Source organism: Girardinichthys multiradiatus, chromosome 13 (assembly GCF_021462225.1).
Source record: "Girardinichthys multiradiatus isolate DD_20200921_A chromosome 13, DD_fGirMul_XY1, whole genome shotgun sequence".
Taxonomy (NCBI): domain Eukaryota; kingdom Metazoa; phylum Chordata; class Actinopteri; order Cyprinodontiformes; family Goodeidae; genus Girardinichthys; species Girardinichthys multiradiatus.
In genome coordinates, this window is record NC_061806.1 from 35702834 (window position 1) to 35730691 (window position 27858).

Sequence of the window (27858 nt, forward strand, 5' to 3'; positions counted from 1 at the left end):
ATTATATTATCATTTTACTGTGATTTTATTACAGTTTTACTTTAATTCTGTAACAGAATTATTATTATTATTGTTTTATTTTACAGTAGCCTAAGAACACTTCCTAAATTGTAATTTCAACAGTAATTGAACTGACTGGCTATTGCTAGCTGTTAAAATTGAAATATCAAAATTCAACTTAATTTAAACTCACAATAAATGTCAACAATTGTTATTTCAAGGAAACAAAAAACAATACATTTTAAACATACTTTATTTCAGTGTTAATGTTTAAAACCGACACACAGCAGTGCAACAAAATATTACATTTTTAAAGAACAGCAACATTTGCTTTTGACATAAATGTCAAAAGGTATTGCAACCTGAATGTAAAAATACTCAAGAATTGACTGAAAAATATATATTCATACACCATTTTAAATGCATAACTCCCATGGTTATAACATAATGCACACAAGCTGTTAAATAACCAGAAAAGTAGAAGTGCCAAAGGTTAAAAGTTACAACAACAAAAAAACAGCTTGTCAACCAAAGGCATAAGAACAAAGCTTTACAAGCTTATAATGTAAAATTTCCAGACCGGATGGATGGATGGATGGAAAAATAATGGACAGTGCAACAGGGAATAAAGTTTAGGCATATAAGCAATTTCAATACTCTGTTGTCTTCATCAAACTAATCCAGAACTGTAAAATATTTAAATCACATACACACTGCATAAGAACCATGCTCGTACATCTTTAAAATGTCAGCCAGTTTAAAACGTTGTGAACAGCCAAACAAAAACCAACGAGAACAAGTAATGAGTCCTGAACACATCTCTGAAAATAAGGTAGACTGATCCAGGTCCTGCTGCTGATCCAAATAATTCATCAAAGGGTTGCTAGAGGATAAAGAAAAGAAAAGAAATTTATTCAACACATGAAATGTACAGTAGATTTAACCGCACTTATGTCACAGGGAGAGAGAGACAGAGATTTTACTGTTTCTCACCACTGTTTTAGACTCTCCCTAAACAGAGTCTAAAACAGTGGTTGGTCTCCTGAAACTGGTAGAATAGAGAAAAAAACAAAGAGCACATAACAGAGAACAGATTGTGGGTAAATGTGTAATCTTACCATTTTAAAAGTTCCACTGGTAGTCCATGATTTGGCAGAGGAGAGTGGAGACGTGGGTTCACTGCCGTCTGTTTCTTTTGAACAAGTCTTCCTGTTGTTTTCTATGTCACTTTTCCTTTTGCTGCTTTTGTTCCTCTTTCAGGGTTGAGGCCTTAAAACCCGCCTAAAAACAGACGAGAGACATAGCTCAGAGTTCAAACTACCATCCATCCATCAATTTTCTACACCCGCTTCTTTTGTACAGGGAGCTGGTGCCCTACGGGCAAGAGGCAGGGTACACCCTGGACAGCTCACCAGTTTATCGCAGGGCAACACAGAGACACAAGACAAACAACCATGCACACACCCATTCAAACCTAAGAGCAATTTAGAGAGACCAATTAACCTAACAGTCATGTTTTTGGACTGTGGAAGGAAACCAGAGTACCCGGAGAGAACGTTCAGACTACCTGTTTCTTTATTTTAAGGTACATATTGCATTTTTAAATCAGACGCTTCTAAACTACAAAATACGTTTAGCAAAAGCATTAGTGAATTAGTTCTCACCTTTGAATAAACTCCAGTGTGCATGTCGCCTCCTCTGGATACTAAAGGTTAAATACATAGAAGGTAGCAAAAAGTGCTGCAAGACCAGCCAGGAAGGTAGGTTGAGGCCCCTCAGAAACAATTTCACCCTCAATGCTTATCATTCATTGGTCAAAGATAAAGTCGTCTCCTAGAAAAAAACAAAACAAAAAAACAATATTAACAGATATTATTTTAATTTGATGTTCAGGTTCTTTGTTTCCACAATTTTCTTGGTTTCTGTGTTTCTAGGTGAGTAAATTTAATTCAATTCAGACAATTCATAATTCTACAGACAGGGATTATAGAAACAGCAAGTTTGCCATCCCTCTGCCTATTGACACAGATACAGTGAGATGATGTGGAGTGTTCCACTGTCTATAGAAGGACATTTCTATAGACAGAGACAGAAGGGAGGCAGATACATCCCTGTCTATCCCCCACCCTCTGAAGGGATGTATCTGCCAACCCTCAGATACATCCTGTCTCTGTCCACATACTGTTGTTTTTTCTGGGACCACGTAGGGCCTTCTCTGAATACCCTGAAGGCCCTGACTTCTCATCACTGCTGTATTACAACTTAAAGCAAAATATGTTAAAATTGTTTATAGACATCTGGGCTAAAATTAGGATATATATGTCTAAAAGAGGCTGGTCTGGTTACTGCCTTTAATGTTTTACTTTTTTTTTTCATAGAAAGTACTCCTAGATCAGTGTTTCTGTGTCTCTGCTCTGTTCTCTCAAACCCCCAGTCGGTCGTGGCAGATGGCTGCTCACACTGAGCCTGGTTCTGGTTCTGCTGGAGGTTTCTTCCTGTTAAAAGTTGATTTCCTCTCCACTGTCACTAAATGCATGCTCAGTATGAGGGATTGCTGCAAAGTCAATGCAAGCGGCTGTCCACTGTTGCAAAATGCTCATCCAGGAGGAGTAAATGCTGTAAGTCACTGACTCGATGCAATCTGCTGGGTTTCCTTAAATAGAAAACCTTTTTAACCAATTTGAATAGTAAACTGAATATGACTGCACTGTTTGATAGTTAGGTTTAATTGGAATGTATGAACCCGACTTGAAATCTGTATGATTCGATTGAATTGACTTTGTGAAGTGCCTTTAGAAGACGTGTTGTGAATTGGCGCTACATAAATAAAGCTGAATTGAATTAAAAGGGAACGTTTTTAAGATGTAAGGTTCAGAGATGCTGCTGCTCATTCAGAGTTTAGTAGTGTTGGTTGGAAATTACAATTTGTGATAAACATCATCTGCCAGTGCAGGCCATACAGGTAAATATGTCTTGATAGTTACCATTATTCTCTTAATATTTAGCTCCTAAATCAAACCTAAAGACATTTTCCATGCATTGATACTACTACCACTATATCACAACAAGCTGAAATGTGCTTTCTGTATGATTTATAGGTTTTTTCTGTGGTCCTAATGAATTTTGAATTAAAGGGCAAAACTGCTTTGTCTAAAATTATATGAAATATATACGTCTGAATCTGGGTTTTGCATTGACTTAACATTGAGTCATGTTGAAATAAGGTCTACATGTAGTCTCAATGTTAAAATCAGGCCCAATACTCAGTTCTACTATATTACATGTTGGATTTATTTTACAGCTTCAACATGCTTATCAGAGATGACAACAAATGTGTCCACATTGTTAAAATGTGTAGCCTACTTACAACTTTCTTTAAATATAAGCATTCTTTTAGCCTGAGCACTCTTGGATGTTTTTTTAATTGCCTTTTTGCCTTCATTATTAAATAACTCAATAAAGAAAATGTTTTTCCGTAATGAAGTCAAACTAAGCCTAACAGGTATTTCTTTTTTAAGAACTGATGGAAATTTAGTCTCTTTACATTTCTGGCTAAAGAGCCATTTTGTTTGGATTTGTTATACATATTACCATATTTTTGGAGGCAAATGTCTGCTACTTAAAACACTGAAAAAAATGGGATTTTATATTCGAGATACAGTCATAATAATGAGACAAAAAGTCATAATTTGGGCTTTTAAAACCATAAGAGTTTCACAAAGTGGTATCAACTTCTAAAATCAAATTACATCATGTTTTAATTTAAGAGACGAAAATTAATGTCCATATTGGTGACAGATTTTAAACATTTGTTATTAGCAATGATTTAATAAACTATATAAATTAAATCTAGTAATTCTTCTTGAAAATTGTAACCGTTAAAACAAGTGGTTGTCCTCGTGGCGTTGCTAGGATACCACAAACCGTTCCGCCGCCATGCTAGTTTTTCATTTAGAGTTTGTCTTCGGTTGTTGGGACACGTTTTTCCCCGGTTTGCTCTGAGTCCGTCCAGTTGTCTCTCGGTCCTTGTCCCCGGCGGCTACACGGTGAATCCCTCCGTCATGGAGATCACCCATGTTTACGCGAAGCTCCGCAGCGAGTTTGGCCGTCAGTGTCTGTTCTCTGACCGGCCTGAGGAGGTGATGGTGGACATCCATCCGGAGCCGAGCCTGGCCTCCCAGTTCATCCTGAAGACCCGCAAAGATCAGGGCTTGCAGGCCTGCAGGGACATGTCCGAGCACCAGGTTGGTTTACGTCTGAAGTAAATTTAAAATAGCTGTTTTTGGCTAACATTTCTGTCAATTCCATGACAAATAACTAATTTAACACCCCAGTTAATTATTTCGTTGTGCTCCTAGATGAAGAGATTTATACGAGGGCAAATGAATAAAAATGTCAACTCTAATCACATAGTCATTTAATTTTAAAGCAAAGACAAACCAGATGAAAGTTGTAAAGTTCAGAATCTAAACATCTGTCCAGATTGTGATTAGCTTGATGCAGAAAGCTGTGCAGCAGTCTGGTGGTCCTGCTTTTGATGTTGAGGTAGTGTTTGTCTGACAGCAGCAGTTCAGGAAGTTCTTGGAGAGGGTGTGAGGAGTCTCTGACCATGTTCAGAGCCCAGCTCCTGCAACAGATCCCAGACTGGCGCCAGAAACACTCCCATGATCCTTTTTTGCTCCCCTCACTATCCTCTGCAGGTCCCTGGCGGTGCATTATAACCTGTAAACATTCCTAACTTATTAATCTAATTTTTCTCCTTATAGGCCATTCTTACAGCAATTAGTTGTTGCAAAAACAGTTGAATTTGCTCTGTCTAGATTCTGTAGCTGTTTTTGTCCTCATTCACTCACATATAATAAAGATTTTGCACATATGACCTCAGGAAGATATTTAGGTTTAGTGAGGTTTTTCATGAGGCTCTTTCCTAGTTCTCGGTCCATAACAAAACATTTTTTCAAAGCTTTTTCCTATCTAAAATAACTCGGTGCTGTAGAAATGTTTTGTGCGGTCTAATTATAGACACATTTCCCATTTGCTGTATTTTAGAGACATATATGCTTGACTCCAAATAAATTCCTTTGTTTTACTCTTTATAAAGACTGGACAAATCAGAGTTGTTCACATTTATATCCCCAAAAATTTTAATATTGTGATAAAGTTACATTTTTTTTCACTAATTTCAGAAAGTGAATCACAAATAATATTTAGATTTATTACACATAGAGTGAAATATTTCAAGCCTTAATTTCTTGTAGCTTTAAGGATTATGGCTTCCAGACAATGAGATCCCCATATTCTGTATCTCAGAAAATGTGAATATTACATAAGATAAAAAAAAAAGGACATTTTAAATCCTAACCCCAACTCTTCTGAAAAACATGTTCATTTCTATGCACTCACTACTTGGTTGGACCTCCAAGGGGGGCCATGGCCACCATAAGCCAATCCCTGAGAGGGATCCATCTGCAGGGACTACAGCAGCACTGTATATCCGGTCTATACCAGAAGTCCCAACCGGAAGTTTCAGGCATTTCCTCTTCGTGTGATTTATTGCTTATTGGGGTCCATCTGGACATCTGTCAAGTCAGCAGTCTTCCCCATGATTGTGTAGGCCATAATATATCCATTACATAACATTTATACATTATAATGTTCAAATTTTCTGAAACCCCAAATTTTGGGTTTACGCCATCTGCAAGAAATAAAGGTTTGAAGTATTTCAGTCTGTGTAATAAATCCACATAATGAGTGACAGAAAATAAAAAATTTCACAATATGTCTATTTTTTTTAGATGTACCTTTATTAATGTCTGCAAGTTGGTTTCATCTACTAATCTATCTGTCTATTGTCCGTGCAATCTAGACCAACAAAACCAGGATGTGTGAGTTCTTACCCTCCAATAAATCAACATTAATGTGCAAACAATTTAGAAATGATTAAAGTTTTTCCTAAAAGCATGTAAAATAAAAACAATATGTTAAAACGCTAGAATAATTTGATGTAGTGTATAAAATACTTTCTATGTCATCTTTTTGTCTGGTTAATAATTAGAAGCTACTTACTTAAGTTACTTGAAGTTAAATCAGCCAACCCAAACTATTAAGGGTGAGAACATTTTAGACAGAAGTAAATATGTTTTCTAGTGCATATTGTAGGTTTACAGCGAACTAATATTACTTTAATACGTTTGGATCTTGGAATCTTTTGTTTCATACAAAACATCTAAGATTGCACCTTTTTTTCTGGTGTTAATTTATTTAACTGTATATAAGCTACGTTCTTTACCCAAGTCTGGTTTTAATAGAAGATTTTCACATTATGATAAAATGACGCAACAACCCTGAGTGAAAGTTTGTTGTTGCTTTCATCTGAGCAACATGTAAATAAGGTTAAAAAGGAAAATGTGAACATGCATCTACTGATGTCTGATTGTAGTTAAAATATTAGACAGATCAGATGGGCTAAACAAGCCTAAATGTCAGATTTTAGCATATTTTCTGGGATAAAGCTGTAAAAATACATCCAGTGTTGAGAGGAAACACAACAAGGAGGAAAACCACTGGCTAAGAATGTCTGAGCCAATGATAATTTTGACCTTAACTAAAATAATACAACCAAGGATTACAAAGTACACGTTAATCTAGATAGGTCGCAGTGAACTCATATGATGGTTGTTGTTTTCAGGTGAACACTGAGCGCTTTGAGTCCAACAGTTGTGGTATGAACCATGTGGAGGGCGGATGGCCAAAAGACATCAACCCGAAGGACGTGGAACAAACCATCCGCTTCAGGAAGAAGGTGGAAAAAGAGGAGAACTACATCAACTGCCTCCAGCACCTGGGCAGCGTAAGATCAAGTTTAATCCAGTCAGCAACAAAAACTCATTTTAGCTTTTATTTATTTTATTTCAACTTTGTTTTTGTAAAGGTCAACACCTTGCATAGAGAGAAAATGTTGCTTTATCATTTGTAATTGCTGTCCCCATGCTATTATCATAACAATAAGGTCATGGAGCACTGCATTAAGCAGAACAACGCCATAGACATCTACCAGCAGTACTTCGAGGAAGATGAGGAGTTGGAGGAAAGTTCAGAGTTGCCGTCTGCAAAGACCATTAACATCCTCAGGTATATCTGACCACTAGCTAAGCACCAGGCTGATTCATTACTGAGACTTGCTGTGTGCTATGCTTAATGTCTTCCTCAGAGATCCCAACGAAGTGAAACGTACCATCACCAGCCTGTCGTGGCACCCTGATGGTGGCAGGAAGCTGGCCGCGGCCTACTGCAACCTTGGGTTCCAAAAAAACCCCAAAGATATGAGCTTGGACTCCTACATCTGGGAAATTGGTGGGTCATACGGAAGGTTCAATCACAGAGGCATGGTAAAGTATTCACACTTCATGAAGTTTCGGAAATGTTGACTCATTACAACCATGAACGTCAGGTGGTCGTGGCACCATCATGCTGTAGGTTTGCGTTTTATCAGCAGTGACAGGGAAGCTGGTCAGAGTTGATGGAAAGATGGATGGAGCTAAATTCGGGAAGAAAACCAGTTAGAGGTCGCAGAAGATCTGAGACTTGGATGGAGGTTTATCTTCCAGCAGGACAACGGCTCTAGACATACAGCCAGAGCTACAGTGGAATGATTTAGATCAAAGGTTATTCATATGTTAGAATGGTCCACTCAAAGTCCAGACATAAATAATTTCAACATTAGTGGCAAAACACGAAAATAGTTGTTCATAGATCTTCTCTATCCAATCTGACTGATGCTAAGCTATTGTGTGAAAAAGAATGGGCAACGTGTAAAGCTGGTGGAGAGCAACCTCAGATGATTTGCATCTGTAAGAGGGTTCTACAAAGTATTGACCCAGGGGGCTGAAAATGCACGGCACACACCAAACTATTTCATTTGTTACAAAAATTGGAAACCTTGTATAATTTCCCCCTTTACTTCACAGGTACAAGCTTCTGTCGGTCTGTCAATAAAATCATAGTAAAATACTTTGAAGTTTGTGGTTCTAACAAGGAAAAATGTGAATAAGTTTAGGGGTTGTGAATACTTTAGCCAGGCAATGTAAATCCACCTCAGAAACCAATCTGTTCACTAGTGGACATTTTATTCCTCAAGAGAACCCAAGCTGCCCTGAGATGACTCTGAAACCAGAATCTCCACTTGTCTGTCTGGACTACAACCCAAAGGACCCCCACACTCTTGTGGGGGGCAGCTACAATGGCCAGATTGGTGCGTCCTGCCTCAAGCTTAATGACATTTTCGCTGAGAACCACTGTGGAACCAGCGGGATTTATCTGTGGGTGTGTTTGTCGTAGCTTACTGGGACACTCGCAGAGGCAGTCAGCCTGTGGAGTATTCTTCTTTGGAGCACAGTCACAGAGATCCAGTTTACAAGATCATCTGGTTGCAGTCTAAGACTGGGACAGAGGCCTTCTCTGCCTCCACCGACGGACAGGTAGAACAACCCCTATAGATTAAAACCATGTCATGTAGAGTGGTGAAGGTAGGTGGATCAATGATGGCTGGGCAAGAACAGATAGTTTAGTAAAAGGTTAGAGTGACCTTTAACTGGTTTATGGAGAAAACCTCCTTACAATAATGAGCCTTTAAGATAATGATTTCTCTTGTTTTGTAAGGTTCTGTGGTGGGATGTTCGCAAGCTGAGCGAGCCAACAGAGCGTCTGGTTTTGGACCCGGGGCGGGAGGGGAATCTGGACCGAGCTTTAGGTGCCATCTCTCTGGAGTTTGAGCCCACCATGGTGACTGTTTGTTTCTGTACTTTCCAGCTGCACTTTGTTTTCTGAATTATGCCTGAAATACGTTTTTCTGTTCTGCTCAGAGACTAAAACTGAGGTTCTTTGAAAGTGGACTTTACTGACACCAGGTGTTTAGTCAAGATGAGATTTTTAGGATAGTTTATGATGCCATGTCCTCTAACAAAGTTCTCCAGACCTCTTGGAAGAGAAATTAGACCCATGGCACAACAGATCCTTCACCATACACAGTGAACATGGGGTTCTTTTCCTCATATTCATATTTTGTTTCATATCAGAACCACCTTAGGTCTTCCGTACCTAAAGCACACTAAGGTCCCAGGGACATTCAGCCAACTACACCCGTTTATGTTTGTGATGGTAGGACCTTTCCCTAGGAAACCTCCCATAAACCTGTTCTAGATAGGGTCTAACAGTTGTTGTGGAGACATTACATACAGTTCTCTAAGAGTGAGTTTTGTCGGCATCCCTTACTATCCTGCTCACTAGAGCAAAATAAACGTGGTTCCTTATCCAGCCTCGTTTGTTCCAGATGCTGTAGGTTACTTAATGAGTCCTCTGACTGTAGATATGGGCAGGTTTAGAAGTGGCTAAAAGATGGCCTTTGTGTGATAACATATTTATCCTCCAGGTAAACAAGAAGTTATAGATTGCTAACTATCAGTTCTTTGACACTGTGATCAACTCAAAAAACTGAAGTAAAGGTAAAAAATGTTTCAGATGCATTTATTTTAAAGCAGTGGAGTTAACTATTTGTCAAGTGGGCCAAATTCATAAAGTCTCCTGGTATTCCAGGGCCAAAAAATGTAATAATACATGTATTAATATAGGCAATAGTCAGTCATCTTTTATACCACTGCTTCCATAGTGGGTCGCAGGGAAGCTGGTGCCTATCTCCAGCAGTCTATGGGCAGGAGGCGGGTTACACCCTGGACAGGTCACCAGTCCATCACAGGGCAAGACACAAACAACCACGCACACACTCATTCACACACCTAAGGGCAATTTAGAGTGACCAAATAAACTAACGGGCATGTCTTTGGACTGTGGGAGGAAGCCGGAGTACCCGGTGAGAACCCACGCATGTTCAGGGAGAACATGCAAACTCCATGCAGAAAGACCCCTGGCTGGGAGTCGAACCCAGGACCTTCTTGCTGCAAGGCAACAGTGCTACCAACAGCACCACCGTGCAGCCCGTGTATGCAGTATTTTACCAATAAAAAGTAGTCAGATTATTTTACTTTCCATACTTGTCTAATTAAAAAAAAGATATCCGGTTTGCATTCTTTGGGCTTGATTGAAATAATAGAAAAATTAAGAACAGGAACTCTTTCTTTGAAAACGCTCGCTGTATTGAGCTAATTTTAATAAACGAATTAAAAGCATATTTGGGTTCACCAAAGTATGAAAGCAACGAGAATGCAAACAGCCTGGTTAATAAAAGACATGCTTACCTGAGAATGTTTTTCTTTGTCAGTAATAATTTTGCTCTGATTTAAAACAAAAGGTCTCCATCTGCATGAAGCATCCTGATCATCTCTCATTATATGATGTTTGTTCAGCCCACGAAGTTCATGGTGGGCACTGAGCAGGGCCTGGTGGTCTCCTGCAACAGGAAGGCAAAGACTGCAGCAGAGAAAATTGTTTGCACATACGACGGCCACCATGGACCCATCTACGCCCTGCAGAGGAATCCCTTCTTCCCCAAAAACTTTCTCACTGTTGGGGACTGGACGGCCCGCATCTGGTCAGAAGACATCAAGGAGTCGTCCATCATGTGGACCAAGTAGGATTCAGACTCATTATACTGTTAGAAACTCTGTAGAGCCTATATTGTCCTGCTTCATCTTGTGTTTCCATGTAGGTGTTTTTGTTTCTTGTCAAATTTCTCCTGTTTTCTTCTAGTCCTCTTTTATATAACCTCAGTTGGTTCTGTCTCTTCTTCAGGTGACCCATAAGTCTTGTCTCTTCTTCCTTATCCTGAACTGTCTGTTTTTTTTACTTTAAATACCAAACATCAGTTTTTACTTCTTTATATTTTGCATTCCAGGTACCAGATGTCTTACCTAATGGACGCCTGCTGGAGTCCAGTGAGACCTTCTGTCTTCTTCACTGTGAAGATGGAGGGCGTGCTGGACATCTGGGACATCCTGTTCAAACAGAGTGACCCCAGTCTGAGTGTCAAGGTGCTCTGATCTCACCAGTAAACCTAGAATTGTCTCTTCCACTGATTCAGAATCATCATGACATTTGCTCGGTGGTGTTGTCCTCAGGTGAGTGACAAAGCTCTGTACAGCCTCCGCGTTCAGGATAACGGCCAGCTGGTGGCGTGTGGCTCCCAAAACGGGGAAGCCACGCTGCTGGAGATCTGCTCCGGACTGTCGACCCTCCAGAAGAACGAGAAGAGTCTAGCAGCTGCTGTAAGAAACACCAAAACATTTCCTGGTCAGAGATCTCATTTAGTAACAAGAAAAACTAGTTACTCAGTGGCAAGAAAACTTGCAAAAAATATGCCTTTTACCTTTTGTCATGCTACAACCACAAACTTCGGTATATTTTATTGGGACTTATTTTCTTTCTTAAACTACTGCAGAATTGAAGGGGGAAGAAAATTATACAAGTTTCAACATTTTTTACCAAAAAGTCAGTTGGGTGGCGATTTATTAATTCAATTCAGTTTAATTCAATTCAGTTTTATTTATATAGCGTCAATTCACAACACATGTCGTCTCAAGGCACTTCACAAAAGTCAGGTACATACATTCCAATTAATCCTAACCATTGAACAGTGCAGTCAGATTCAGTTATTTATTCAAATTGGATAAAACGTTTTTCTATCTAAGGAAACCCAGCAGATTGCATCCAATCAGTGACTTGCAGCATTCACTCCTCCTGGATGAGCTTGTAGAGACAGTGGACAGTCACTGGTGTTGACTTTGCAGCAATCCCTCATACTGAGCATGCATGTAGCGACAGTGGAGAGGAAAAACTCCCTTTTAACAGGAAGAAACCGCCAGCAGAACCAGAACCAGGCTCAGTGTGAGCGGCCATCTGCCACGACCGACTGGAGGTTAGAGAGAACAGAGCAGAGACACAAAGAGAACAAAGAAGCACTGATCCAGGAGTCCTTTCTATGGGAAGGAAAAGTAAATGTTAATGGATGTAGCTCCTTTAGAGGCTTCATCTAGAAAGAAAGAACAGATAAACTCTGAGCCAGTTTTCAAGTCTAGAGTATGAAAGAGAGAACATACATCATCAATTTACCTGTATCTACAACATTTTGTGCTTCATCGAGCAACAACTGTCACCAAATATATTACAGGCATTGAGATCCTGAATGCATGGTTCTACAATTATTAGCTCACATTTATTGTAATTAAGGCAGTTCTTTGCAACATGCACATTGCATTCAATGATACTGTGATGATAAATATTAGATATATTATGCAGCTCTAGGCTGAAAAGATATGCACGTAACACATTTTTTAAATTTTTATTTGTGAAGAAAAAGTACCAGTACTATTTTTATTTACCTTCACAATTATGCTGTACTTGGTGTTGCTCTATCACATATCCAAATAAAATACATTTTGAGGTTGTAATGTTTCCAAATCTGAGAGGTTTAAGGGCTTTGAATACTTTTGCAAGCCAATGTACATTATGTACAGTACATATTGAAAATGTGTGATACAAGTGGGGCACCTACTGGATGTTGATAATCAGGAGTGATCTGCTGTGCTTCCTTAATTTAGTCTCATATTTTAGTAATTATCACAAAATATTTCACAGGTTTCAGTTTCTAAAATGAGTTAATAGCATAAAGACTTTCATTGCATTTAAATACATTTTAAATGAGATAGTTAACAGTTTCCAACCCTTATAATAGTGCTTCATATAAAAACTCTAGCAACTTGCAGTAAAACTGAATTGGAGTACAGATGTTTATCACCAGTCTTTAGTAGCTCCAATAAAACAAAAACAGGAATGTAGACCAGAATGTAATTGAATTTGGTCATTATTGGTGTCAGAAGGAAGGGGCTGGGCTTGTGTAAAACTGCTCCCTAGGATATAAATGATGGCATCACAGGTTGTGTGTTACAGGCAGTTACTGGAGCGTCTGACGGTCGTTAGAAACAGGAAGTAAACGTCAAGAAACAGGGAACATGATTTGTAGAGGTTTTAAACAGCAGAATGCGCCTCGTGGAGTTTGTTGGGGGTTTGCAAGAGGCCTGGTGGGTTTTGCATACAGTTACTCAGTACTTATAGCGATAAAAATAAATGCAGATTCTACAAAACCTACAAGTATAATTAGATCATGTAAAAAACTACTTTTGTATATTAAAAAAAAAATGACTTTTCACAATAATATGGGAACCTGTGCAAAAGATAACTGGACAAAATGACTTTTGTTTATGGTGGTATTTAGGAATTTGTTTCACACCGAAATACACTTTATGCATCGACATCCACTGAAAGAAAATGTCTGCATGTTCTGCAGATGTTTGAGAGGGAGACAAAGCGAGAGAAGATACTGGAGGCCCGTCAGAGAGAGATTCGTCTGAAGGAGAGAAGCCGCTCTGAACAGAGCAGAGAGGACGAGGCCGGGCGGGAGGACGGAGAGGACAACCTCGAGCAGCTCATCGCCAGAGCTGAGAATGACTTCTACAGCTTGGTGGAAGCAGAGATGAGGAGGAGGGAGAGGAGAGAGGAAACACCCCAGGTAAGGAGAGAAGGAGGTGGCGGCGCCCTTTAAACTGGTGACAGTGGTTTCCTGGTTCTACATTCTATTGGCCTGACTGGACTCTTACACTGGTCACATCTGGTTTACAATCAGTCTCACTCTTTTTTCCAGGAGAATGATGTCTGCGATGAAAGAGAAGTACAGAATGGAGTGGAAAATGGTAAAACTGGGGATGAAACTGGTAACACAGATTTGTCATAATGAATGGAAACAATCCTGTCCTTCCTCAACTTTTTACCTCTCTACCAGATTTCAGTTTTTGTATTTACTTGTTATTTACACCCCAATGTGCACATTCTGGCTTTAAACATTAAAAGGCTGTTAAAACATTAAACTGAGCATAGTTTAGTTGCGTTTGTGTGATCTGTTTATACACCCTCACATGGAGCACCTGAATGGAGCAGCGTTCCTACACAGTCTGGAAATGTGAAGAAAAAAATAAGGAAAAATAAAACAGAGAATCAAAAAAAATGGTACTTCCATCCTTCCATCCATCCATCCTTCCGTCCGGCCATCCATCCACTTCATCAGTTTCTTGGGTTTGCAGATTTCTTATTTCAAAACTGACCACTGTAGAAATATCTTTTCTAAATTCATATAGAACTTTTATGTCAATAAATTGAACCCTTGAAACATGTTCTACTGCTCTAAAATTAGATTGCACATGTTTCTACACAGATAGATAGATAGATAGATAGATAGATAGATAGATAGATAGATAGATAGATAGATAGATAGATAGATAGATAGATAGATAGATAGATAGATAGATAGATAGATAGATAGATAGATAACACCACTTTTAAGTTTATTTGAAGTCAAATGATTGTAGTTGACATGTAAAGCCAGAAGAGGGCAGCAAAGTGACGAAAATAATTTATAGCAGCCACAACAGCAGTAGGAGAAGAAGAATTCCGGAAGTTGTTTCGCCGTTTACTTCCTTACCGAAGCATAGCCTTTAGCTTTTAGCTGCCAATAACCACAGCGGATATTAGTCCAGAACAATCCTCATATTTTAGCCTCTAACCTGGAAGGTGACATGTCTGGGTCCCTAAAGCTGCGTCTGTTCGTCACTCAGCGGCTGAACGCGGTGGTCGAGGAGATTCTGGCGGCTTTTGAGAAAACCATCGTGAAGTATGAAGAGGAAGCTGTTCTCAGTCAGCAGGTGATCTCCCGCCAGCATGCGCTGCTCTGCGCACTGAACAAACCCATGATGGACGCAGCGACCGCAGGTGAGCCTCCACCTGTTGGTCCCTAGCGGGGATGGGAAACTTTTCAGCACCGATTCAAACTTTCTGAAATGTAATCTTCTACCAGTAGGAGGGTTAGAAGTTCAAGTTTAGTTCATCCTCCTTACGTCAAAAAACTCGGAAGGGTGCGTAACTGAGAGAAACCGACGAGGTTAAAAAGTAATTATCACTGGTCGTACAATAATTGGTAATCTTCGCAATCCCTCTAGTTATACTTTTAATTTTTAAAATTCATTCAAATATTTTAGGAAGTCCTAATTAATTATCCATGTCTGTATAAGAACATCTATCTATCTGTGTCTGTAAACAGAGATTTAAATAAATGGCATATTTTTGTTTTTGAACAGATGTCCTCACACAACAGCTGCTGTTGCCCAAAGACGACCTGTCCCTAAACCATCAGGACCAGAACCTGGACCATAGCATGGTTCTTGAGCCTTCGCATGTTGAAGAAAAAGAAGAAGAGCATCTCCAAGCTCTGGATGCAGCTGAGATAATTGAGTTCACTTACAATTCCAGGCCATCTGTGAAGCTACGTGAGAATTATCAGTCATTAGCTGATCCAAGACCAGTAGAGCTAGGTCAGAACCTCCCAGTGGTGTTGTCATCTGAGACCGAAGACAGCGACGACTACAGTAAAGACGCTGCCGACACTAGACCGCCTTCACAGAAACAACTGGGCTCTCATAGACCAAGAGACGGCTTCAGCTGCCAGGCTTGCAGCCGAGCCTTCGGCGCTCGCAGGTTTCTGTTCAGACACGTCAGAGCTCATGTCCAGGATCCAAAGCCAGTCTGCGGTCTGTGCGGGGAGCAGTTTGAGGGCGCTAACGGACTCAAGGTTCACCTCCAAACCCACATGAGAAAGAAGGTGCTGCAGAATCAAGCCAAGACCTGGAGCAGAGAGAGGCGACTTCAGCAGCTCTCTGATTTCAACCAAAGCGTCAACGTCCAGGAAACACAGAAACCAGAGGACTCAAGCCAGACTCTCCTGAAGAAGAGGCGTAGGGGTCGACCTCGGAAACACAAAGCAGACCCGAATAATCAGAAAGTAATCAAAAAAAAGAAGAGGACAATCTAAACCTGGCTTTCAATCAAATTTTTACTCCATGTGTTTCACCTACTTGGTTTTGTTCTAACTTAATGTACATTTTTTTAAATGTTATTCTCTGTTCTTTAATTTATTTGCTGCAGTCATTCTTTTATACTTTCTTCAACTTTTCAGTCGTATTGGCAGCAGCTGCAATCCATGAATACGTTTTTGCCGCAAAGTAAAAAAGTGAATCCTAGGAGCTTCGGGACTTAAGTAGACAGATGGTAGCAAAATGTTTCTGACTTTAAGGATGAGAAACGCTGATGAGCCACAGTAACTAAAACTTCACCAGAAAGGAAAACAGCTACTGTTTCCAAACTTCTGCCTGAAATTCAAGAGCTACGATGTCACCATTTTTCTTTCCATTGGGAAATTGATTTTCTTATGCTTTTACTTACTAAAACACCTACATAAGTTCTGTGCGTGTTGTTTCAGGTTAGCTAAACGGGTTTGAAAATGAAGATTGAATTGATGCAGTGAAAATTTGGTTCTACATTAAAAACTTTTATAACAAGCAAAGTGGCTGAAAGCTTATTGAGTATTCAGTCTTTAAGGTTTATTTTTGGACCTTAGTATTAAATAGTGTTGTTGAAGATTATTTCCCCCCCTACGGATTTCTTCATTTTGCTTTTTATTTAAAGGTTTAAGATCCTAAAACAAATTTTAACATCTGAAAAAGATACATAAATGCAAAGAAGTTTTCTAATTGTGATTTATTAAGGGAAACAAGCTATACTGACCAATGTGGCCATATGTGATGGAAGTAATAACTGCTCACTGTTAAATCAAGAAGTTGGGATTTAATATGTTTTGGGTTCAGTTTCACAAGATGCACAAAGACATGATTACTGCCAGACCTGCAGAATCAAGAAATCTCTTGACCAGAACCTGTCTGACAACATGGGTTGGGTATATATTGGTTGGTCCATAAATGCCTGTGGCTATGTGCATGGTTGTACCCTGCCTCTCGTCCAGTGACTGCTGGAGATGGACACCAGAAGGACAAGCAGGTATAGACAATGGAAGTTGCAGAAAGTGTTTATTACAGCAGCCATAGAAGTGGATAAAAGGCAAACTCAGGAAATAAACGTGCTGAATTCTGAACCTTTTAACAAGTGTGCTGGGAACGATGGTGACAGGAAGCGTTTTTGGGGTCTTTATTAACAAAAAGTCACATTTAGGATCTCTGTACTTTATATATACAGTACAGACCAAAACTTTGGACACACCTTCTCATTGAAAGAGTTTTCTTTATTTTCATGACTATGAATATTGTAGCTTCACACTGAAGGCATCAAAACTATGAAATAACACATGTGGAATTATATACTGAACAAAAACATGTGAAACAACTGAAAATATGTCTTATATTCTAGGTTCTTCAAAGTAACCACCTTTTGCTTTGATTAGACCAGTGGAAATCTGTGCTTTGGTCTGATGAGTCCAAGTTTGAGATCTTTGGTTCCAACCACCGTGTCTTTGTGCGGCGCAGAAGAGATGAACGGATGGACTCTACATGCCTGGTTCCCACCGTGAAGCATGGAGGAGGAGGTGTGATGGTGTGGGGGTGCTTTGCTGGTGACACTGTTGGGGATTTATTCAAAATTGAAGGCATACTGAACCAGCATGGCTACCACAGCATATTGCAGCGGCATGCTGTTCCATCCGGTTTGTCTTTAGTTGGACCATCATTTATTTTTCAACAGGACAATGACCCCAAACACACCTCCAGGCTGTGTAAGGGCTATTTGACCAAGAAGGAGAGTGATGAGGTGCTGCGCCAGATGACCTGGCCTCCACAGTCACCGGACCTGAACCCAATCGAGATGGTTTGGGGTGAGCTGGACCGCAGAGTGAAGGCAAAAGGACCAACAAGTGCTAAGCATCTCTGGGAACTCCTTCAAGACTGTTGGAAAACCATTTCAGGTGACTACCTCTTGAAGCTCATCAACAGAATGCCAAGAGTGTGCAGAGCAGTAATCAAAGCAAAAGGTGGCTACTTTGAAGAACCTAGAATATAAGACATATTTTCAGTTGTTTCACACTTTTTTGTTCAGTATATAATTCCACATGTGTTAATTCATAGTTTTGATGCCTTCAGTGTGAAGCTACAATATTCAGAGTCATGAAAATAAAGAAAACTTTGAATGAGAAGGTGTGTCCAAACGTTTGGTCTGTACTGTATAATCAACATTGACACCTTTAACTGTTAAAATATTTTACTGTTTAAACAGAAAATGGTTCTTCGTACAATGAGTTTGAATAATGAATTCAGACAATCACAGCAGCGACCGTTGAAAATGCTGTAATAAATATTTCCCTGTCCCATGAAGCCTCAGCCTTCTGTAAATGACTCGTGTGCAGTAAGTGTAGTCGTGGTGGTCAGCGTCCATGCTGGGAGTAAAAGAAATCATCAGCCAACATTAATCCGATCTAGACGGTCAGCATCAAGGCGTAACTTCAGGCAATTGGATCCTTAGCCGTTAAATATTTGGTAAAGATTTCTTTCACTTTTATGTTTCTGGTGCAGGAAACCAAGGATAGCACAGAAACAGTAAAATAAGCAACATTTTCTCTTTGTTTCCCTCGTAGTTGAATTAACCAGAACTCAGATTTATAAACTGCGCGCTCATTTTTCTACTCTGTTCCGGTGGTGGGGAGGCCACCCTGAGCAGATCTATCAGAAGACTTCTTGTCGCCCTTTTTTGGGCGATGTCGAACTCGACGTTTGGTTTGTTTAGTGGCCGGTTGTTTCTCATTGGGGTGCTGATTCTCTGCTGAGTCGTCACCAGAAGCTTGGACATCCTGTGCTTTGGTGGTGGCCTCTCCCTTCTCCTCCTGCTTTATGGCTGCTGGTTGTCTTTTCTCCACAGCAAGCCCCATGATTGGACTTTTGTCTGGATTGTCGATGCCTTTGTTGCTTCTCTTGGCAACATTCTGAAGGTCATGGAGGTAGTTCTTCCTCTCGATGCAATGACCTCTGCTGGTATTGAAGAGCTGCAAAGCTGCTGCAGGATCCATCCCATCCACATCGATCAGGTATCTGCAGATCAGGTACCCAGTGCGGTTCAGGCCATGAGTGCAGTGGACCCCGATTAACCTTTTGTTGCTCTGGTTCTCCTTCAAGAACTGCCTCACCGCCTGCTTAAAGCTGAGGATGGCTTCATCAGAGGGAACTCGGCGACCCTCAATGAAGATCTTGATATAGGAGCAGGACTGTGGGACATCTTTTACTGTGTAGTATCTCGTCGTGAAGGTGAGATCGATGATCAGACCTAGCTCCTGGTTTTGGTGTTCCACCGAGTCCAGCAGGTCCCACAGACCAAAGGACTGACACTCGGGAACCTGACTGTTCAGGGATGATTTTAAAGGCACCTTGAAGGCAATGAATCTAGTTCCTGGTATCCTTTGTCCTACAGGACAGTAGTCCAGCCACCGATCAGGTATGCCGTTCTTCTTCTTGTTCCTCTTCTGCTGAGACATCTCAGCTGATCCAATGTCTCAGAGGGTTCTGTTCCCAGCTGATGCAAGATGCTGACCTTAAACCCCAGAACAGAAAGTGTCATGAGAACCACAAAGCTGCAATCTCAGTCTACAACAGCCAAAAGCTCCAGCAATCTGAGACACAATTAAATATATATAATGACTTACTTCTGAATAAACTAATTAGTTTTTAGTTTATTTAGTGCTGTGAAAAAGCATTTGTCCTCTTGCTGATTGCTTATGTTTTTGCTGTTTTGTTACATTTTAATGCTCAGGTCATATAACTAATTTTAATACTGGTTAAAGATGAACTGAGTAAATAGAAAAGGCAGTTTTTTAATTATTATTCAATTCATTAAGGGGTAAAAGGCTATCCAAACCAACCGGGCTTTCTGGGAAATGGCAATTGCCCCCTTGTTGTGATTAAACCACAATTTGTAGAAACCTGAGCTTTATTTCACCATCCAAACTCAGGCCTGACCAGCAGATATAATAAATAATTTAAATAGAACCTGTCTGATGACTTAAAGACCTCAAAAAGCAACAAATGATCTAAAAATAACACCAGGGCCTGGCTCATATTTGCCAAAACAAAACATCTTGATGATCCTCCAGACTTTTGAGAAAGTAATCTGTGAACTGATGAGACAAAGTGGAACTTTTTGGATGTTATGTCTGACCTAAAACCAACACAGCATTTCAGAAACAGACCATCATACTGACAGTCAGCCATGCTTTGGGGGTTTGGGGCTACTTTGCTTCCTCAAGACCTGGATGACTTGTCATATTTGATGTAATCATGAATTCTGCCCCCTACCAGAACATCCTGCAGGAGAAGGTCCAGCCATCAGTTCAGGACCTTAAGCCCAATCACACATTGGTTATGCAGCAGGACTTAAATCTAATTCAGATACTGTAGGATGACCTTAAACACGCCTCAAAAACCCTTCAACGTGGCTGAATTAAACATTCTGCAAAGCAGAGTGGGCCAACATTCCTCAGCGGTGATGTTAAAGACTTTAAGCCAGTTATCGCAAACTCATAATGTCAGTTCATGTCGCTGAGGGTGGCACAACTAGTTATTAGGGTTAGGGGGCAATTACCTTTTTTCCTGAGGGCCAGGTTGGTTTCGATGGCTTTTTTCCCTTAATAAATGAATTCATGATTTGAAAACTACGTCTTGTATTTAATCAGTTTATCATTATCCAAAATTGAAATTGATTTGATGACCTGAAATTTAAGTGTGACAAAAACAAAAAGAGAAGAAATCTGTATGGACTAAACTTTTTCATAGCACTGTAGATTGAAGTACACAGCATTGATGACCCTCTTCAGAGCTGTTGCTGACATCCAGCCTGGTGTTAAAGCAATTAGGAGCTGTTGATTCAGTTTTGTTTACTCTGGGTTTTTGCAAACAGTTTCCTCATTATGGATCCGCAAACGGACACTGTTTTCTTAGAGGATTGGCGCAATTGATCGTTGCTTAGTTTGGTTGAAGTCAAAAAGAATGAAAAATGCTTACTTCAAGGATAAATAACTCCAATAACAAATGTAAAACAACAAATAATATCAGAAAAGTAGACAAAGCATCAAATAAATCCAAATGTGCACATTTCTAAAGCAGCTAACAAGATGCTAACAAGAGACATAAAAGATTTATGAAGATATGATGTGATTTTACTAACACTGTCATTACTCTTTAATTTGATTAAATACTATAGCTGACATTACAATGTGTTGACAGTCTTTAAAGCTTGTTTCACATCCAGTGTTGTGAAGATTTCTGTTCCCTCCTTTAAATCCACCCCCTCCAAATAGCCCAGCCAGGACATATCTTGCCTGGAAAGTCAAAAACCTTATCTGGGGATGATTCAGCTACTGGTCTACAATAAATAAAAACCAGAACGATGTACAATATGGATTTGGATTACTGTAAAAGCAGCAGTTCAACAAATCATGTCTGATTTACCTGAAGAAAAACCAAATAGTCTCTTAGATCATATTTCTAGGTATCTATATTCCATTGTTTTCCTTTTTGTTTCAAAGCAGAATATTCTCTGTTGCTGTTTTTAATGAGGTAAACATATTCTGCAGCAAAGAGTGGGACTTTTTGTCTGAATAAAAGGACTACTACAAGTCTATTCACTGACATTAATTGATAAGGGAAAATATCCTTTTTTTAAATTTGCAATGTAGCTGTCGTCATTATAAGCTGCACACATGTTCTTCGTGTCAGATTTGAATTGGCTGAAATAGTTTGTTTTGTCATACGGCGCTACTAATAGGCCTACTGGCGCATCTATAAATAGAAAACAACATTTTTTTTATCCAGAGTTATACTAACACACGTTTACTGATGCGTTAATAATATGCCGAATTTACCAGAGGATATCCTTAAATATGAGGAAATGTAAGGCAATGTTTTTAACTGTAAGTAACTCTTCATATGATTGAATTAAACAAAACACGACGTTTTCCTAAGGGAGTTTGGTTCAAGTGTTTAAATCGGCGTAACACCGAAAAAATAAACATAGCATTTAGACAACAGACAAAATTAAAACATAAAATGTTAAAATTCATCGCTAAACTCACGTAATTACGTAATATGTCGGCAGATTTACGGTTTACTGAGCAGTCAGCACATAGTTGAACAACAACGTCTCCCTGTCACCCTGGAGATGACGTCAGGTCCGTCCCGGAAGTTCATCGTTCTGTTTACATTTTGCTCTTTTGTTCCGTTGGAAAACAACTAAAAATGTCCCAAAAGCGGTCAGGAAGCAACAGCCTGAAGGCCTCTATAGAGCAGCAATTGGCGGCGGCAGCTTCGGAAATCTTCAGGCTGCTGGAGGAGCACGGCCAGGCGGAGCTGGGGGAGCTGCGGGAGCTCGTAATGACGCGGATCGCTGCGGCCGTGGAGCTAATCCTCACCGCGTTTGAAGCGCGCAAAGCGGCCGAAAGAGGGACGCTGGAGCCCGGCGAGAGACGGAGAGGAGGCCGTGGGGAAGAGCGAAAAGGTCTGTAAGCTCATCCCTTATAAATTACAACCTAAAAACTCCTGTTGAACACATAAAGGAAGGATCCACTTAATGTGGATTTATGGAGCTTCCAGCCATGTTATGCAGTGTGTATAAATAGATTTAAGGTAATAGCTCAGGATGGGATGGGAGGCAGAAAAAAAGTCACCAGAAAACTTTGCAACTCTAGTAAAAATACTGAAAGTTACAACATTAAAACTATCTGTAACTTCACCAGTTCTTCTAACAATGTTTAACATATTTGTCTATTATGTTTTTACCTCTTTTATCATTGTACCTCTTGCAATTAATCTCATGAGTTAAAAAGGGTTTGTTTAATTATTATTGGCTATTATGTGGTCATAAAATACTGAATCTTCTGCGCAACAAAGCAGAAAATCAAACTTCTAACACCTATACAGCAAAAGTGTTAATACCCTTTAATAGTTCACCACATTTTGTCACATTTACAATCACAAACATCAGGGTATTTTCTTTGGATGTTATGTGATATACCGACACAAGATAATGCCTAGTTTTGAAGCGGAGCAAAAAAATGTTCAGGGATTTTAATTAAAAAAGAAACAGAAAATGTTCTGCGGATCTCAGCAGCTCCCACAGAGTTACCGTGAGCCTCTTGGCTGATTCCTGGATTATTGCTCACCTTGCCTGACCTTTCAGTTCTAGTCAAAGGTCACATCTTCGTAGATTTAACAGCTTAATTGCGCTGAGACTAAATTACAATGGTTTGCACTGGATTTTATTTACATGTATCAAAGTTAATGGGGTTGAATACAAATATCCAGTATCATTAAGATTTCTAGATTAAGATTTGTGTTTGTTAAAAATTTTGAAAAACATGTAGAATCTTTTTCTTAATTTCACAAATATGTGCTACTTTGTGTTGGTGTATTACATTAGAAATAATTACATACAAAAGAAATTTGGTGCTGTACCATGACCAAATGCAAAATGTTCATAGTGGTGTGAATATTTTTAGGAGGCACTTTATATAATCACTACAGACCAAATGCAAAAGATTTGTTGCTCTTGTGTCAGCTGGTTTTCTTAGTATTGACTGAAGCAAATGAATATGTTGTTTATTTTCTTTGCAGAATTGTGTCTGGCTGTTGGTGTTAGGAGTCAGTCTGTTGGCATCTCAGTGGAGGAACGATTGCCTGCTTCTGCTTCCAGACCGGAGATTGCTGCCAGACTCGACCACCAAGCAGTCTTACTAGACGATGACACAGCAGAGCAGGAGGACGACCATACCGCTGCTGCAGATGAAACATCTCACAGCTGCAAAGTCTGTGGGAAATCCTTTCTAAGCAAAGGCCTTTTAATTAAACACGTGGAGAAACACACCAAGGAAGAGGAGTGTCGGTGCGGAGTGTGCGCGGAAAGTTTGGAGTCCAGCGACGACCTAAAACAGCATCTTCAAACTCATCGTGACAGCTGCAGGACCTGCAACCTCTGTGGCAAGAAGTTCCCCTCGATCCGAGCAATGGAGACGCACGTGAGGCTGCACACCGGTGAGAAACCCTTTAACTGCCACCTCTGCGCCAAAAGCTTCAGCCAGAAAGGTAACATGGTGACTCACCTGCGAACTCATATGGAAGAAAAGTGCTCTAAAGACGTCTGCAACATCATTCCACCAGAGCAAGACATGGATACCAACAATGGCCAGATGGCATTCGAGTGCAAAGTCTGTGGAACAGGCTTCTTAACAAGCTCAGAGCTGAGGTGGCACACTCGGACCCACAACCAGCCAAATGAAAGGAGCAAACGCAGGAAACCGAGTTTGACCCCTTCGCACTCCTGCAAGGTCTGTGGAAATTCTTTTCACAATAAAGGCAACTTACTGCGGCACACAGAGACACATTTAAACCACCCTGACCTTCTTTGTGGTGTTTGTGGAGAGCGGGCCGAGTCCTCAGAGAGCCTGCAGCTCCACATCCAGAGTCACAGAGAAATAAGCAAGGTCTGTGATATCTGCGGAGACAACTTCAGGGACATGGAGATCCACATGAGGACACATACTGGTCAAAAGCCTTTCAGGTGCAAAGAGTGTTGCAAGGATTTCCCCAGGAAAAGCTCTCTGGAGAGACACCTGAAGCTGCACGGCGATGAGAGGCCATACATTTGCGAGTTCTGTGGAAAGACTTTCATTGAAAACACTGTCCTTAAGAGGCACATCAAGAGCCACACAGGGGGGAAGCCCAGGATTTATCCCTGTGAAATATGCGGGAAGAAGTTCACCATGAGCCAACATCTGGATGTGCACAAGAGGATCCACACAGGAGAGAAGCCGTTCCCCTGCAAGGTCTGCGGCAAGACCTTCAGGCAGATTGGCAACCTGGACTCCCATATGAGGATCCACACTGGCGAGAAGCCGTTCATCTGCAGCCTCTGTGGGAAAACGTTTCGCCAGAAGATCTCACTTGAGACGCACGAGCGGTTCCACAAGAAGGACAAGGTGTTCGACTGCCAGGTCTGCAGAAAGGGCTTTGTGCAGAAGATCGACCTGAAGAGGCACATGCTGACGCACACCGGCGAGAAACCCTTCAGCTGCCACATGTGCGGAAAGAGCTACCAGGAAAAACGCTCGCTGGAGTCGCACATGAAGGTCCACTTGGGGGAACGGGCCACCAGGGATTCGGCTGTGATGTCAAATCCAAAGCAGCAGCAGGAGGAAGAGGTCCGACCTGAATTCATTCAGCTGTGAACTGCATGATGAGGCAGGTGGACAGTCGGACCAGCTCCTCCAGGCTGCCAGTTCTGCTGGGAAGATTTTACGTGGTGATGTTTATTCAGATTTATTTTAAACCAGTTCAGATGCTACATAAACGACCAAGCTCTCTTTCCTGTTTGATCCTTGAAAAACTTTACAAAACAGGAAGTCTGCTATCACATATGGGACAGAGCTTCCTGCTTTTCATACTTCAAAACAAACATGTAATGTGAAGCCAGAACCTTCGTAGCGGTGCAAAATAATTAGCTTTAAAGTTCACACAATGTATTTAAACTAAAACCAAGAAGAAAAACTTCAAAAACACTCCTGACTGACTGCATTAATCTCTTCTTGCTGAATTATTTTCTGTTTTTCTGTAGTAATCTAAATATTTTGCAAGTTTTCAATGTTTACTTTAAAGATTTTACTCAAAATATTGTCTACTTGTGTTTTTAGCAGATGTCTCACATTTGATAATCAAAAAATGGAAATGAACCAAGAAACCAGATGGTGACTGAATTAACCGATTTTAGGCAGGACTGTCCCTGATCAGGGGTGAGCCAGTTGTAAAATAAGCATCTTATGTTGTTACTGAATGACCAAGACTCAGTGTGCTATTCTTTGTATAAGTGAGCTGTTTAAGAAGGAAGTCACAAGAAGCAAAAAACGTACACAGAGCTTCTAGAAAGGAGGTTTTATTTTTCTCATATCCGCTGTTTATTTTGGCTGCTACTTAATTGAAGCAGAGTGGGAGACGTCAGCAGATAACAGGAAGGCATAATCTCTTCCTGCAAACTAACTCAGTTTAATCCCTTGGAAAAGTCCAGGTTTAAATATCAAGAAAGGTGTTGGGTTTGGAAACGCTGGTAGTCTTTTGCAGATCTCATAATTAAGGTCAGGGTCTACTTACTCTACAGGGAATACACACAGGGACTGCTGGCAGCAAATCTAATCACACCTATTACTATTCAAAATGCCCAAAATACTTAACTGCAGAGCTGGGTAACACTGACTGCTTTCTCTCACAAACACAGTGTGACATCGCCTCTCGTTCTAACATACAGTAAATAATTAATCAATCTCAGCATAAATGCTTTTTATGGATCCTGTTTAGTTAGAACACATAAATATTGTAATAATGTTACACTTTTCGCTGAAATAATAAGTTGTCCACTGCTAGTTATTTTGAATAGATCTTTTTTTTTTATTTAAAAGAGTGCAGTTCTGTAATTTAATATGTGCAAAAAACAATAGTGAGTTACAATTAGTTTTTTTTAAGACGATATGCTGCTATTGCCCTTTAGTTTAGTTAAATTTGTGCAGATTGCTCTGTCCCTGAACCTGCACGATTTTACTGGATTTGTAGATTTTCTGTGAAGCAAAGAGAGCCAGCTTGTGTCACATTTACTCTACAATAAACTTTTTATTGTAGCTTATGCAGAAATATTCCAGAGCTTTAGAAAATCAGAGATCAGAAAATAGCCATAAAACCTGTGATCAGTGCATTTTGAATAAATAATCACTAAAATAACCAACAACATGGTTCCAAATATAGGTAACCATTAGCTGCTTATGAATTAGTTGAAAGCTTTATTAAGACCTGCAGAATAATTATTATTTCTATTTTTTTTTTAACAAATTTTTGAATACAAAGAAAAGTTTAGATACAGGTTTTGATGAATGATTCAATAATATTGTTTGTATGTCAATTGTTTTATTCAATTAACTGTTATCCTAAAAATATTTGTACAAGACCCTAAAATCCAAATTTTTCTCACAAAAAATGATTTCAACTTTTTTTTTTTCTTTAATCTTTTTAAGCCTTATTTTATTTATCCTTGTTGCTCATTACGGAGCAATTTTCCATTTCAAAATAATTTATTTTTTAGACTGAAATTTCAAGATTTTTCCAGCAGTTTTTATAACCGTCTGGACCTGTGAGACTGGTTTTATTATCTAAACCTCCACAAATCATGTAAACCAAACTGTAGCTGGTCTCTGATATATTAAATGGCAATTTTACTGCTTTTTATCATTTAAACTTATTATATCTGAACTGTATTGACATTTCTTTTAAAATTGTTAATGCGTTAAAATTGTTCAGATGTTGTCCACTCCCTCCCCCCCATTTCTTCATTGTTCTGACTGAGTAATAGTTGTGTTTTAATTTTTCTGTAATTTATATGTTTATTTCTGTAAAATGTTCCACTATCAGAGGAAACGTTCATATTTACGAGCTTTTATCAAACTCAGATCATCAGTTTTAAGTTGTAAAATAAGGCAAGCTGTGGTGATGCTGGACTGTCTTATATCCTGAGTTACTTCTGGTAAAGGTGTTTAACATTTCACTCAAATAAATGCATTTTTGTAAAATTTTAATTGAGATTGTAATTATTGGCTTTATATAAATGTCATCCTGCAACCAAGATGTAAAAAAAAGAAGCATCTGGAGTCAAAATCATGATGCAGAACATCAGTAGAAAAACAAGTAAATACTTTTTAGAATAAGATGCAGAAATAGTTTTTTCCCATACTGACCCTGATCTAAATCATCCCATTGTAGATCTGGCTGCATGTTTTGGGTTATCTTCGTGAAAGGCGATACTGCCCCAGTCTCAGGTTTTTTGCAGCCTCTAACCAGCTTCCCTGCCCCATCTGAAGAAAACCAGCCCCAACCTTGGGGATCTTGTGCTTCAGGGGACGTAACTTTTGCCTTTTTTTTTTATCTGGGGTGTGTATAAAAAGTACCCTAT

The 27858-nt window shown here is 39.8% G+C and overlaps 3 protein-coding genes, 1 long non-coding RNA gene and 1 pseudogene across 10 annotated transcripts in view; 3 read left to right on the top strand and 2 right to left on the bottom strand.

The window, feature by feature from the left end:
• Positions 1–13885, top strand: part of dnai2b (dynein, axonemal, intermediate chain 2b) — a 29251-nt gene extending 15366 nt beyond the window's left edge. For 4 of the 6 annotated variants that reach the window (XM_047383811.1, XM_047383810.1, XM_047383809.1 and 1 more), the window contains 11 exons: positions 6689–6850; positions 7010–7131; positions 7211–7353; positions 8138–8251; positions 8338–8477; positions 8659–8781; positions 10359–10582; positions 10847–10982; positions 11070–11216; positions 13295–13516; positions 13649–13885. In XM_047383811.1, the coding sequence (XP_047239767.1) occupies positions 6725–6850; positions 7010–7131; positions 7211–7353; positions 8138–8251; positions 8338–8477; positions 8659–8781; positions 10359–10582; positions 10847–10982; positions 11070–11216; positions 13295–13516; positions 13649–13738 (1587 nt within the window). In that variant the 5' untranslated portion in view covers positions 6689–6724 and the 3' untranslated portion in view covers positions 13739–13885. Of the gene's footprint in view, positions 1–4056; positions 4245–6688; positions 6851–7009; positions 7132–7210; positions 7389–8137; positions 8252–8337; positions 8478–8658; positions 8782–10358; positions 10583–10846; positions 10983–11069; positions 11217–13294; positions 13517–13648 lie in introns of those variants that run through there. The other 2 variants (XM_047383806.1, XM_047383812.1) reach the window with 2 other exon arrangements.
• On the bottom strand, positions 236–10350 carry LOC124879322. 2 transcript variants are annotated; one of them, XR_007040998.1, is made up of 4 exons: positions 10251–10350; positions 1665–1833; positions 1119–1281; positions 236–883 (listed from the first exon to the last, which is right to left on the bottom strand). It is a non-coding gene; the product is annotated as an uncharacterized LOC124879322 (long non-coding RNA). The 2 variants fall into 2 exon arrangements; XR_007040997.1 differs by lacking the exon at positions 10251–10350 and adding an exon at positions 3877–3891.
• Positions 13886–14433: 548 nt separating the features above from the next.
• LOC124879320 (zinc finger and BTB domain-containing protein 49-like) lies at positions 14434–16396 on the top strand. The gene is made up of 2 exons (XM_047383819.1): positions 14434–14769; positions 15135–16396. Exons 1-2 carry the CDS (start codon positions 14577–14579, stop codon positions 15863–15865), a joined length of 924 nt encoding a protein of 307 aa, XP_047239775.1. The 5' UTR covers positions 14434–14576; the 3' UTR covers positions 15866–16396.
• Positions 16397–18078: 1682 nt separating this feature from the next.
• Positions 18079–20093, bottom strand: LOC124878731 (RNA/RNP complex-1-interacting phosphatase-like). The gene is given in 2 exon segments (XM_047382813.1): positions 18079–19416; positions 20072–20093. Coding segments are annotated over 2 exon segments (924 nt in total). The 3' UTR covers positions 18079–18514.
• A 1860-nt stretch (positions 20094–21953) lies between these two features.
• LOC124879314 lies at positions 21954–27484 on the top strand (annotated as a pseudogene).
• Positions 27485–27858: the final 374 nt, after the last annotated feature.

What these genes read in the sequence shown, in the direction of transcription:
- LOC124879320 (XM_047383819.1), top strand. Translation starts at nt 14,577, where the DNA reads ATGTCTGGGTCCCTAAAGCTGCGTCTGTTCGTCACTCAGCGGCTGAAC. An exon ending in GATGGACGCAGCGACCGCAG is followed by an intron (nt 14,770 to 15,134) that starts GTGAGCCTCCAC and finishes GTTTTTGAACAG; the next exon opens with ATGTCCTCACACAACAGCTG.